Source organism: Vitis vinifera, chromosome 15, assembly GCF_030704535.1.
Source record: "Vitis vinifera cultivar Pinot Noir 40024 chromosome 15, ASM3070453v1".
Taxonomy (NCBI): Eukaryota; Viridiplantae; Streptophyta; class Magnoliopsida; order Vitales; family Vitaceae; genus Vitis; species Vitis vinifera.
In genome coordinates this window covers 12,615,442-12,628,342 of record NC_081819.1, presented here as the reverse complement: position 1 = coordinate 12,628,342, position 12,901 = coordinate 12,615,442, and the positions used below count along the sequence as shown (strand labels likewise).

The following is a 12,901-nucleotide window of genomic DNA, read 5'->3' as shown; positions in this document are numbered from 1 at the left end:
GTTTTGGGAAGATCTGTGGTGGTGGGAGGGGATCATCCTTTGTGCTCTCAATTCCCAGGTCTATTAAGAATTGTCCTTGTTAAAAACCTCACTATCTCATTAGGTCTTGGGTTCACTCATCATTTCTCTTGGAATTTAAACTTCTGTCACAATCTTTCGGATCTTGAGATAGAAGATATTGAAACTCATGTCGTCTCCCTCACATTTTCATTTCTCCTTTTGGTCATGATTTGAGAGCTTGGTCCCTATCTTCTTCAAGTTTATTCACAGTTAAGTCGTTCTTTTCAATCTTGACCAATCATATTGATCCAACTCCTTCATTTCCTATTGATTTTGTTTGGTATTCGTTAGCCCCATTTAAGGTCAAATCTTTTGCTTGTTTAGTGACATTCAAGAAGGTTAACACAAATGACATGCTACAATTGAGAAGATCCTATAAAGCCCTTAGTTCTGATGTTTGTCTGTTGTGTATGGAGAGTGGCGAAACGGTAGATCACATCTTTTTTACATTGCCCATTGAGTTTGGGGCTATGACACAGATTATTCAACTTGGTTCATGTGGATTGGGTTCCTCCTAAGTGTATATGTGACATGATGAGTATTTCATATAGAGGATTAGGAAACACCAGTAGAGGCAAGGTGTTGTGGAAGCTTGCTTGTCTTGCTCTAATGTGGGTAGTGTGGCGAGAGAGAAATGCTAGGATCTTTGAGGATAAGGCGAGATCCTCAGAGGGTCTTTAGGACATGATTTTTTTCTTAACCTCCTTTTAGGCATCTTGCTCCACTACTTTTAAGGGTGTTCCCCTTAATTTGATCCAACTTGATTGGATGATGGTAACTCCAAGGGAGTGGGCTAGCTAGGATAGATTATTTTGTATATTCCCTCATGGGACATAGGCTGTGAAGCCTCATAGCTGTATAGATTCCTAAAATTGGAGGTTCTTGCTTTCTTTTTGTGTACTTTTTGGAGGATCTCTCATTCTTCTTTGTACTTATTTTACTAACTTCAATATACTACTATTGTTTCTCGTAAAAAATAAGTTTTTTAGCTGAATAGAAAAAGTCAAATATTTTGATTTTTTCTATTTGGCCAAAAAACAAAACACCTTAGTATATGACAAGTAAATTAGTTTTCTCATTGGTCTTTGGTACGTACCATGGTCTACTACTACCTCATCCTTGTCATTCATAAGTTTATGATTCTGTTCAAAGGGAATATTGGTTGGCTTATGCCCTAACATCTCAATTTCCTTTAAGAGATCAAGGACATATTTTTGTTGTGAAATAAAGATGCTCTTATTCGAAGGAGTAACCTCAATACCCAAGAAGTACCTCAGCCTTCCTAGATCTTTAATCTCAAATTTTGTAGCAAAATGTTTTTTAAGCCGTTCAATCTCTTCTAAATCATCCTCAATCACAACTATATCATCCACATAAATGATTAGAACCATGACCATTCAAGATGTTGAGTGCTTAATAAAGAGAGTATGGTCTCCTGGATTTTGTTCATACTTCATCCTTAACATAACTTTAGCAAATCTCTCAAACCATACCTTAGGAGATTGCTTAAGCCCATATAACGCTTTCTTTAGTCTACACATATAATACTACAAAGTTCCCATCAAATCCAGGTGGAGCCTCCATGTGGACTTCTTCTTGCAAATCACCATGTAAGAAGACATTTTTAACATCAAATTGCTGCAAAGGCCAACCAAGGTTAGTAACCTAAGATAATAAGACTCGAAAATGTTCATCTTTGCTACTGTTGTAAAGGTTTCTTGGCAATCCACTCCATAAGTTTGAATATACCCTTTAGCTACTAATCTAGCTTTATATCTTTTTAGAGTCCCATTAGCTTTGTACTTCACAATGTATACCCACTTACATCCAACTGGTTTTTTCCCCTTAGGAAGTTTTACAACCTCCCATCCCATGTTTGATTTTTCTCAATTGCTCTCATTTCTTCACTTATGGCATTTCTCCAATTCTCATCCCTAAGTGCCTTTTGAATTGTTTTTGGGATTTCTAAGGGCCTTAGGTGACTAAGGCTGGCTTTGTGTGAGGGTGACAATTTGTCAAAGGAGTCAAAGTTAGAATTAGGCAATATGGGAATTTAGATGGTTAAAGACAAGTTCGTCCACGTGCTCTTCCACAAGCTAGTCAATGTGTGGTGAAGAACGTGAATTATGAGAGGGAAAGAGTTCAGTTCCTATTACGGGATCCAATATTGGACCGGTTGGTGCCTAAGGTGAGGCGACTTCCTTCTCGAATGGACTTGTAATGGTGCAATGATAGTATTGCAAAGTCTTTTTTCTTCTAATGGTGTCTCAGAGATACTAGGGGGGTGAACGGGTATAGAAGAGGGCACAAGTAAGTCAAGATTTGGTAGATCCAGTGGAATGGGAGACTTATCTTCTAACAAAGGCTCCTCTTGAAGATAAGTTTTAGGCTAGAAGGATTGGTTTTCCACAAAGGTAACATCCATGGATGTGAAGAATGTTTTAGAAGATAAGTGATAGCATTTATACCCTTTCTTGGTTGGAGAGTAGCCAATAAAGATATGCTTAAGGGCTCTAGGATCTTGCTTGCTACGGTTTTGATCATGGATATGGACATATGAGATACACCCACACACTTTAGGAGGGAGTTAGTTGAAACCGTTGAAATCGGGAAAAAATTGTGAGAGGACAACCATTGGAGATTGATGATCCATGACCTTATAAGGCATTTTGTTTATCAAATTTGTTGCTGTTAGAACAACTTCTCCATGTAGGACTTAGGCACATTATTTTGGAATAGTAGGGCTCTTGTGACTTCTAGCAAATGCCTATCTTTTCTTTCTTCAACCCCATTTTGTTGTGGGGTATTAATGTAAGAGGATTGATGGATAATACCAAAAAAAAGGTGATAGAACGTAATTAAAGTATTCCCTCTCATTGTTTAACTTGACAACTTTTATTTTCACTCTAAACTAATTTTCAATCATTTTGTGAAATATAGGGAATACATTACTCACATTAGACCTATTTTTAAATAGATAAAGCCAAGTGGCCCTAGTGTAATCACCTATGAATGATATAAACCATCTAGAACCAACAATATTTGGAATTCTTGAAGGACCCCCATGCATCAATATGAATCAAAGTAAATGGATGAAAACATTTTTTATCATTTAATGGAAACGGGGTTTGATGGTGCTTAGCCAACTCACAGACTTCACAATGGACTATATTGACATCTAAGTTCTTAAATAGCAGAGAAAACATTTTTTTTTTAGCAAAAGAAAGAGTGGATGTTCCAATCTTCGATGACACAACCAAATCTGGTCCTTATTGGATGAAAATTTATTATAGAGGTAGGAGAGTGGTAACCCGTCACTATTTCCACAACAAGCTTCAAGAAGGTAGAGTCCTTCCCATTCTTTAGTATACCCGATCATCCATAGTTCTGAAAGGCGCGCCTAGGCTCGGGGCGGCGCGACGCCACCCTTCGGCGCCTCGCCTGAAGAGAGGCGACGCCCCTTCACGAAGGCGCCGCTTAGGTGCGCAAGGCGCTCGCCTCCAGCAAGGCGCGAGGCGGTCGCCCGAGTCACCTCCGACGGCCCGACCAGGTACGCGCTCCTCCTTCTCCTTCTCCTTTTCCTTCTTCTTCTTCTTTTTTTTCTTCTTCTTCTTCTTCTTCCTCCTCCTCCAGTCGGGTTGCAGAGACGGGGCAGCAGCCCTAGTTTTTTTATTTATTTTCTGGGCCCAAAACGACGCCGTTTTGGACACTGTGCATTTAAGTGAACAGGGACCAAAACGACGTCGTTTTGGACCTTGTTCTTTTAAAAAAAAAAACTCCTTCCATCCAGCCCCCTTTTTTGGTCTTTCTCAACCTGAGACCACTACCATTTTTTGCCCTAGCCTCTTCCGTGCTGGAGAAGTGAAGAAGAAGAAGAAAAAGAAAAAGAAGAAGAAAAATAGGGGGAAAATAGGAGAAAAATAAAGGGGAAATAGTCATGTACCTTCCGGACTTCGGTATTTTTCTTTTTTCTTCACTTTTCTGCATTTTTTGCCATTCTTACCTCATAACTCTCATTGGTAATTTTTTTTTTAAAATATAAATATTATATTTTGAGTTTTTGACATGAAAATTTTACAAAATAAAAATAAATAAATAAAAAGCACTCATGCATATTTGTTGTTAATGTGATATTTGATAATGTGATATGCATTTTTTTTTCAATTTTTTTTCTTAATTTAATTATAATTATTTTATTGTGGAGTATAGATAATTTGTTTGCAAGATGGATAATGAGAGTGAAACTCAAGTGGACTCTAGTGCAAGTGGAAGAAGAGATCCGGGGTGGAAATATGGTCGTTTGGTTAATGAAAAAGATTTGAACACCATCATATGCATTTTTTGTGATAAAGTAACCAAATGAGGCATCTATAGACACAAACAACATCTTGTTGGTGGATATAGAAATGCTAAAAAGTGTAGAAAATGTCCGGAACATGTTAGAGAAGAAATGGAAGAGTATATGAGTTCCAAGAAAAATCAAAAAGAGCAAATGAATATGGGGAGCGAATATGTTAATGAAGATTTGTTTGGTTTGGAAGATGAAGATATTGGTGAGGAGATTAATAGTAGAACGAATGTCACCAACATTTCTAGTGGAGGTAGTAACCGAGGAGGAAGTGGTGGTAGGACGTTTTCTTCAAAAAAACCAAGACAAAAAGGTCCTATGGATCATTTTTTGACTCCTAATGCAGAGATGGTTGTTCAAAATCAAAGGAGTGGAAAGATGGATCAAACTACCATCAATGATGCCTACAAAAAGGAAGCAAGAGAAAGAGCTTGCACGCTTATCACAAGATGGATGTATGAGGCTGCTATTCCATTTAATGCAGTCACATATCCGAGTTTCCAACCAATGATTGAGGCTATTGGCCAATATGGTGTGGGTATGAAGGGACCAACTTTTCATGAGGTAAGAGTTACTAACCTTAAGAAAGAATTGGCTCTCACAAAAGATTTGATGAAAGATCATATGGTGGAATGGGGGAAAAATGGATGTTCAATTATGTCGGATGGATGGACCGATAGGAAAGAGAGAACTTTGGTGAACTTTTTGGTTAATTGTTCAAAGGGAACCATGTTCATGCAATCCATTGATGCTTCTTCAATGATTAAGACGGGAGAAAAGATGTTTGAGTTACTTGACAAATGGGTAGAGCAAGTTGGTGAAGAGAATGTTATTCAAGTTATAACAGATAATCACTAAAGTTATGTGATGGCAGGTAATAAATACTATTTCTTGAATTTTTATTTACTTTTAAAATTTGAATTATTTATCTTGAGAACTTATGTAAATTTATTATCTACAATTTCATATAGGGAGGTTGTTAGAATTAAAGCGTCCACATTTGTATTGGACACCATGTGCTGCACATTGCCTTGACTTAATGTTGGAAGATATTGGAAAGCTACCAAACATCAAGAGGACATTGGAGAGGGCTATATCACTAAATGGGTATATTTATAATCGCTTAGGGCTACTCAACATGATGAGGCGGTTTACTGGACAAAGGGAATTGCTTAGGCCTGCTAAGACTTGGTTTGCAACTGCTTTCATCACATTATCGTGATTGCATGAACAAAAAAACAATTTGAGGAAGATGTTTACAAGCTTAGATTGGTCAGATAGTAAATGGGCAAAAGAGCAGAAGGGGAAAATTATAGCCAACATAGTTCTAATGCCTTCATTTTGGAACACTATTGTGTTTTGCTTAAAGGTTTCGGGTCCCCTAGTTCGTGTGCTTCGTTTGGTTGATGGTGAAAAAAAAGCTCCTATGGGATACATCTATGAGGCCATGAATAGAGCTAAGGATGCAATTGTGAGAAGTTTTAATGGAAATGAAGAGAAGTACAAAGAAATCTTCAACATCATTGATAAGAGGTGGGAGATTTAGCTTCATCGGCCTTTGCATGCAGCAGGGTACTTTTTGAACCCGGAATTCTTCTATGATAAGCCAGAAATAGAGCATGATGCCGAGATTATGAGTGATTTGTATAAATGCATCGTAAGGCTAACAAGAGACCCTGCTAAGCAAGAAAAAGTTGTGGCCGAAGTGAGTTTTTTCACAAATGCCCAAGGACTATTCGGGAATGAGTTAGCTGTTAGGACAAGAAAGACTAGAGCACTAGGTTAGTTATTTAGTTTTGTTTATTTAAATGATTAGATTGTATTTTTGCTAAAATAGGTGAATTGTTTCACTAAATTGTTAATATCTATACTACAGCTGAATGGTGGGCTGCATATGGAGCTTCAGCTCCAAATTTGCAAAAGTTTGCAATGAAAGTCCTCAACTTAACATGCAGTGCATCAGGTTGTGAACGAAATTGGAGTATCTTTGAAAATGTGAGTGACCAAATCCAAAATAATTACAAGTAATAGTCTAATAGAGTTTTGAATGTGACTTAAAAGTTAAAATTTTAAAATATATTTATGAGCTTATGAATTTTTGTAGATTCATAGCAAGAGGAGAAATAGGTTAGATCATCAACGCTTGAATGATTTGGTGTACATCAAGTATAATCGAGCCTTGAAGAGAAGATACAATGAACGTAACACCATTGACCCAATTTCCTTGAAAGATATAGATGATAGCAATGAATGGTTGATAGGGAGAATGGAAGATGAGGATTCTCATGGAGGTGCACAAGATGATTTTGTATTTGATGATGACAATTTGACATGGGGTGATGTTGCTAGAGCTACTGGAGCTGAGGAGGCCAGGTTTGATATTAGAGCTAGAGCAAGCTCAAGCATAATACCACCAACAAGGGGGATAGCTTCAAGATATAGAACTTTGCCTTCTTATTCACTAATAGATGAAGATGAAGATGGAGACATGGTTGATTCAGCAGATGAAGAAGATGGGGAAGGCTACAAATGTGGTGATGGAAATGATGATGATGATGATTTTGTTGATTTAGAGGAGGAGTGATGATTGCTTGTTGTGGACAAATTTGTGATTTAAGTGTTTTTTAATGACGTTTTTGAATTGTGGACAAATTTCATGTTTTGGACCTTTAGGTTTGGAAACTTTGGATTTGGATATGTATTAGGCAATTAACAATATGGATTTGGATTTGTTTTTATGCTTGGAGTTCTTTATTTTTATGTTTTTTGTTTATTAAATTGAAGTTTTGGATGATATTTGATGATTTATGTGTTTAGGACAAATAAATGATTGTTAAATTTGATTATATTATATAAAAATATATATGTAAATTAGGGTGCGCCTCACTTCACTAAAGCCCGCGCCTTGCGCCTCAGGCTCCAGGACTACTTTGCGCCTTGGTGCGCCTTGAGCCTTTTAAAACTATGCGATCATCTTACCCATAGCTTGGTCTTGAAATTCACAATGTGTCGAGAAGAATGCATTTTTTTACGTCAAATTGTTTTATATAGATCTCTTCTTCTAAGTCCCCATGTAAAAATGATTTTTTTTACATCAAATTGTTCTAACCTCCAACTAAAATTAGCTGTCAACGATAATAACACCCTCACGGTATTCATCTTAGTTACGACATCAAAGGTTTCTTAGTGATCAACCCCATAGGTTTGTGTGTAGCCTTGAACAACCAATCTAACATTATATCTTTCTAAGGACCCACCAACTTTGTACTTGACTGTATATACCCATTTACACCCAATTGGTTTCTTCCCCTTAGGTAGCTTTATTATTTTCCATGTTCGATTTTTTCCAAGGCCTCTATCTCAATCCTCATGGCTTGTCTCCAATTCTCATTTTTAAGTGCCTCAACAAGGTTTTGTGAAGTGGTTATGGCGTACAAATGAGTGAGAGAACTTTTGTGGGACTAGGAGAAGTTATCTAATGATAGAAATAATGACAATGGATGCTGAGTTCATTGTCTTGTACCTTTCCTAATAGAAATGGTTAAATTAAGATCATTATTTTGTAATAGGAGAGATAGAATTATTACTTGACCTCAGTTTAGACTCTTGAGTATGCATGGGTTCAATGGCTATTGCTCTTCTCATTGAGTAAACTTGCAATGATTTCGTAGCAATAGTTTTTGTACTAGTGTTAGTAGAGGGATCTAGTTCATTGTTTAATGAAGATGGGTCTAATTTAGGCTCATTTGGAATATTATAGATAGAATTGTTAACGATAACAAGGGTTGGATTAGGATTTGAAGGGATAGAATTCATAGGCAACGCATAAAAGTCAAGCTATGGGGACGAGGGTTCTTTTTCTTTTGAAGGTAATGTCTCTCCCTGAAAATAAGAACATGAAAAATAATTTTCTTTTTCTGCAAAGTTACACCCATAGATACATAAAACTTTCTAGGAGGATGAAAACATTTTTAGCCCTTTTGTGTAGGTGAATACCCCACAAAGGCACATCTTAAAGCCCTTGGATCTAACTCGTTACTTTATATGCATAAATATGAACAAGTGATGCACACCCAAAACCTTCAAACTCAATTTATAGGAGGTATGACAATTAGGAAAGAATTTAGCAAATACTTCCATGGGACTTTTGAATCCTAAGACTCTAGATGAGACCTGGTTTATAAAATGGGTAGCAGTTAAAACAACTTCCCCCCAATAAGGATTTGACACATGTTTTTGGAACAATAATGCTCGACTAACCCTTGTAAGATGACCATTTTTCCTTTCAACAACCTCGTTTTGTTATGATGTATTAACATAGGATGATTCATGAATTATCCCCTCTTTTTGGAAGCATGGGGACGAGATTTGATGAAGTAGTCCCTTGCATTATCAATTCTAATCCTTTTTATACAAATCCAAAATTGAATTTTAATCATGAAATGAAAGATGGGAAAATATTGCTTACTTCAAACTTTTGTTTTAACAAAAAATTCCAAGTTACCCTTGTATAGTCATCAATGAATGACACAAACCATTTAGCACTAGAAGCATTCGAAACTTGAGAAGGATCGTGAATATCACTATGCACCAAAGTAAATGGGAAGGAAGTTTTTGTATTATTAAAGGGAAACAAAACACATTGATACTCAACAAATTCACAGATGCTAGAATGGAAGTTGTTTACATCCATAGATTTAAATAGCAAAGGAAATATAGTTTAAAGAACTCTAAATGAGAAATGCCCAAGATGAAGGTGATGCAGACAAATTTGCCCTTTAGTGGAAGGTGTAATTTCGGTTAAGAAGGATAGAGAAGATTGGGTTTTCTTTTTGCTAGCACACCCACTAGTTTTTTCAAGGTAATGAAGCTCGTCCTTTACCTTAGAATGCCCAATTGTCTTCCCCGTCACTTGGTCCTTAAACACAATAATTTTGGAAATAGGTTACACAACAATTTAGTTCTTCGGTTAATTTATTGATTGACACAAGGTAATTCGAAAGTTTAGGTCCAAGGAACAAATCTTGTAAAACAATAGATTAGGTGGGATTAATTTTTCCTTGACTAGTAACCGTGGTGAAGGAACCATAAACAATAAAAATCTTTTTGTTATTGGGGCAAGGATTATATGAAGAGAAACAATGAGAAAAGTGGATCATATGGCTTGTGGCTCTTGAGCCAATGACCCAAGTGATAGTGAAGGGCAAATATGAGGCCCTTATAGTATGAGAAATGGAAGATTTACTTGTTTGTGCCAAAGAACACATACCTAATTGTTTATCAAGATTACTTACAAAATTTCTCAACCTTTCTATCTCTTCCTTGTTTAATTCTTCAAATTCTTTGCTGTTGGAGCCTCCTTCATAGTTTGCCATATATGCTTGTTTGTGTTGTTGGCATGCTTTATTTCTCCTATTTCGATTTAGGTTGTGAGGTTTTTCATAAAGCTTTCAATACTCCTCTTTGGTGTGTTGGGGCTTCTTGCAATATGTACACCAAAGTTCTTCACGGTTAGGATTCTTTGAACCATTAGAACACTCAGTTTCTCCAAAAAGATTTAGGCTGAATTTGTTTGGCTTCGCAACAACCATGGCAGAACCATTAATAGAAGATGGTTCGAGCATCACACCTCTTCGACTTTCCTTAGTACAAATGATGGAGATGACTTCATTCATGATAGAAGTTCCTCTTTTTCTAGAGCTTGGACTCGCACTTGATCAAACTCCACATTGAGCCCAACAAGAAATTCAAAATTTCGTTCTCTTTCTAAAAAATTTTAAGCATTATTGCATCTTCATCGCATTTCATTTGAATGTTCTGCTAGTAGTCAATTTCCTGCCACAAATCCTTAATGATATTGGCATATTCAGTTACATAATGGGTTCCTTGTTTTGTGGTCGAAATCTTCACCCTGATTTAAAAAATTTGAGCATAATCTTGTACTTTTGAATAGGTTTGTTAGATGGCTTCCCAAATCTCCCCAATCATCGTAAAAACATACATATTTTGCTAATTTTAGGGTCATTGAATTCCATAACCAAGACATGATCATGGAATCCTCTTTATCACAACTCTGAAATTTTAGATCTCCAGGCTTTGGTCCTGTGCTGATTAAGTGACTTAGTTTTCCTTTGCCCTTTAGGAAGGGTTGCACCAACGGAGACCATTAAAGATAGTTCTTCTCAGGTAAGGGGGTAAGCTGCTTGGAGGTTTTGCAATTCTCCTATGGTTTGGTTTAGTGGCACCTTGAATGTCGCCTAAATAGAATTGGTGGTAGGACTATGGTCTAACATTTTAGATATGATAGTAATGATGAACGTAGATGGAACAAATCAGAAAGAAATCGACAGTGAAGGTCAAGGAATCAAAATACCATACCACTCAAAGTTTTCACCATGCACGTTGAGGACCTAGAGTTGGCTTTGATACCATGTGAAATTCTGAATTATTCTTATTCACAAAAATCAAGAGATACACTAGAATATATATATGTAGGAAAGGATAATTCCTGATATATGCAATAATTCAAATCAATTTAGATCTCCTAGTAGCTGATTTACAGCTCTACATGAAGAGTTCTAAAAGGAGAAAAGTCCTAGCTAATCTACAGTTGTATAAGAAGAGTCTGAAAAGGAGAAAAATCCAAAATTATAGGACCCAAACTTTCAACATTCACCAATAAAAATAAAAGTGAGTTAAACTTTAATTAAGGCATGACATTTTTGTGCCGTCTGGAGAAACGTTTTATGATTATTTTATCTTGGATATTTTGTATGCTTTTCAGGCACATGGGGGAAGCATGGAGAGCAGCGGACTGGGGGATTTGTTTGATTCAAATATTAACCACTTGACAACTTCTCATTTTGCTTTCCTTCGTCATTGGGATTGGTTAATCGACTTAGAAGCTAAAGAGATGGAGGTACCATCTTAAATCATATATGTGTAGCATAGTTTGTATCCAGCAATTTAATACATGATTAATTGAGATTTGATGTTTTTCACTATGCCAGGTCATGAAGAAAGGCATTTGGCGTTCACATAGTTTAAAAAGAGATCCCTCAACTAGTTGCTTATCTTCTATTGTTCTTGATACTTCAAATAAACACCCACAGAAAAACTCGTTTAAGGACAACAAATTCATTTACCGATTTGTGCGTCAAAATGTACCTAGTTTTCATGTGAAAGAGCATAATGAAGATTCTTTGCCTTCTGTCTCTTCTCCTGCAAATGATTTGGATTGCACACTTAGAAATGGGGATTATGTGGTATAATTTTCTCATTTAATTTGACTTGTTCCTATCTATATATTTATTTTTTCTCTTTTGCCCTAGTGTGGATGTGATTTTGTCTGAATTTCTCTTCACTTGGAGTAGAATTCTGGTACAAGATTATTTTGAATCTAAGGATATGTTTAGTGTGTGTTCCAGTGAATACATTTTTACATGTTGAGTATGCTCATATTTATCTTTTAGTATGTGTTAAACTATGTTGATAGTGTATCTGGATGCATTTCATTTAGATTCCCCTTTATATTTTGCAGTATAGACCATTAGGAGAATTTGAACATGTTCATGTATACACTCTGTATACGTTGCTGCGCCTTTTCCTTAGGCGTCTTTAATATATATTCGCTTTTTGTATATCAAAAAAAGAAAAAAGAAAAAGTATATTTGGCATGGTTTGTTACTTAAAAGTCATGTTGTTGGTGCTTGCTGAGGGTTGTTATTTGTATAGATCTTAGGTTTGCTGTTTCTTTACTACCTTGAATACTTATGTGTATGCAGACATACATCTTTTCCATGCATTCTGATTATGTTTAATCAGTGCCCTCCATGTATTGACCGTTGAATAACTGGGAACTTTTAATGCTGGTATCCGATTTCACTTCTATCCTTTGTTCCTGAAGGTCATCTATATAATTCTTAATTTTTTGACATAATATATAATTAGTGATTCTCTATTGCATTCCAATAAATAATTCCTTAATCAGAGTTGTGCTATACTTAGAAAAGGTAAGAACAATGAGCCATCCTAATTAATTTCTAAGAAAAACCTAAAAATTTCAAGAGCTACAAGATCTTGATCTTGAATGTGCCCTTTAATCTCACATCTGTTCAGTCCCCCAGCCTCTAATATGCTGGCTTCTTATATTGGGCTGGGAGAGGGGTGGGGGTTGGGGCTAGAAAACGAACCTATGGCTTCCCCTCTTATCATAGGCCCTTTCAAGGAGTTGTTATCTAGCTTTTCTCCTTATATATGCCTTTTGACTTGAACCCTCCTGAAGAGATTAGGATGATAATAGTTCAATCCTTGGATTTTACTTTTATTATTTTGGTCTTTTGAGCATATTAAAAGCTCAATGGTCCCCTCTAGATTGAAGACAGTTATTTCCTAGGCAAAAATAAATCTTGATGTATTTTATCTGACAACTATGCTATTTGCAAAAATGAGTAGAAAATTTGCAACATTTTGTAGAATGATGATTATTACATT

The 12,901-nt window shown here is 36.2% G+C and overlaps 1 protein-coding gene across 2 annotated transcripts in view; it reads left to right on the top strand.

Moving 5' to 3' along the window:
* The window catches only part of LOC100247844 (DNA replication ATP-dependent helicase/nuclease JHS1), a 46,095-nt gene that overhangs the window by 15,035 nt on the left and 18,159 nt on the right, over positions 1-12,901 (top strand). For both annotated transcript variants that reach the window (XM_010663145.3, XM_010663146.3), the window contains exons 18-19: positions 11,193-11,327; positions 11,419-11,673. In XM_010663145.3, coding sequence (XP_010661447.1) covers positions 11,193-11,327; positions 11,419-11,673 — 390 coding nt within the window. The remainder of the gene's footprint in view (positions 1-11,192; positions 11,328-11,418; positions 11,674-12,901) is intronic.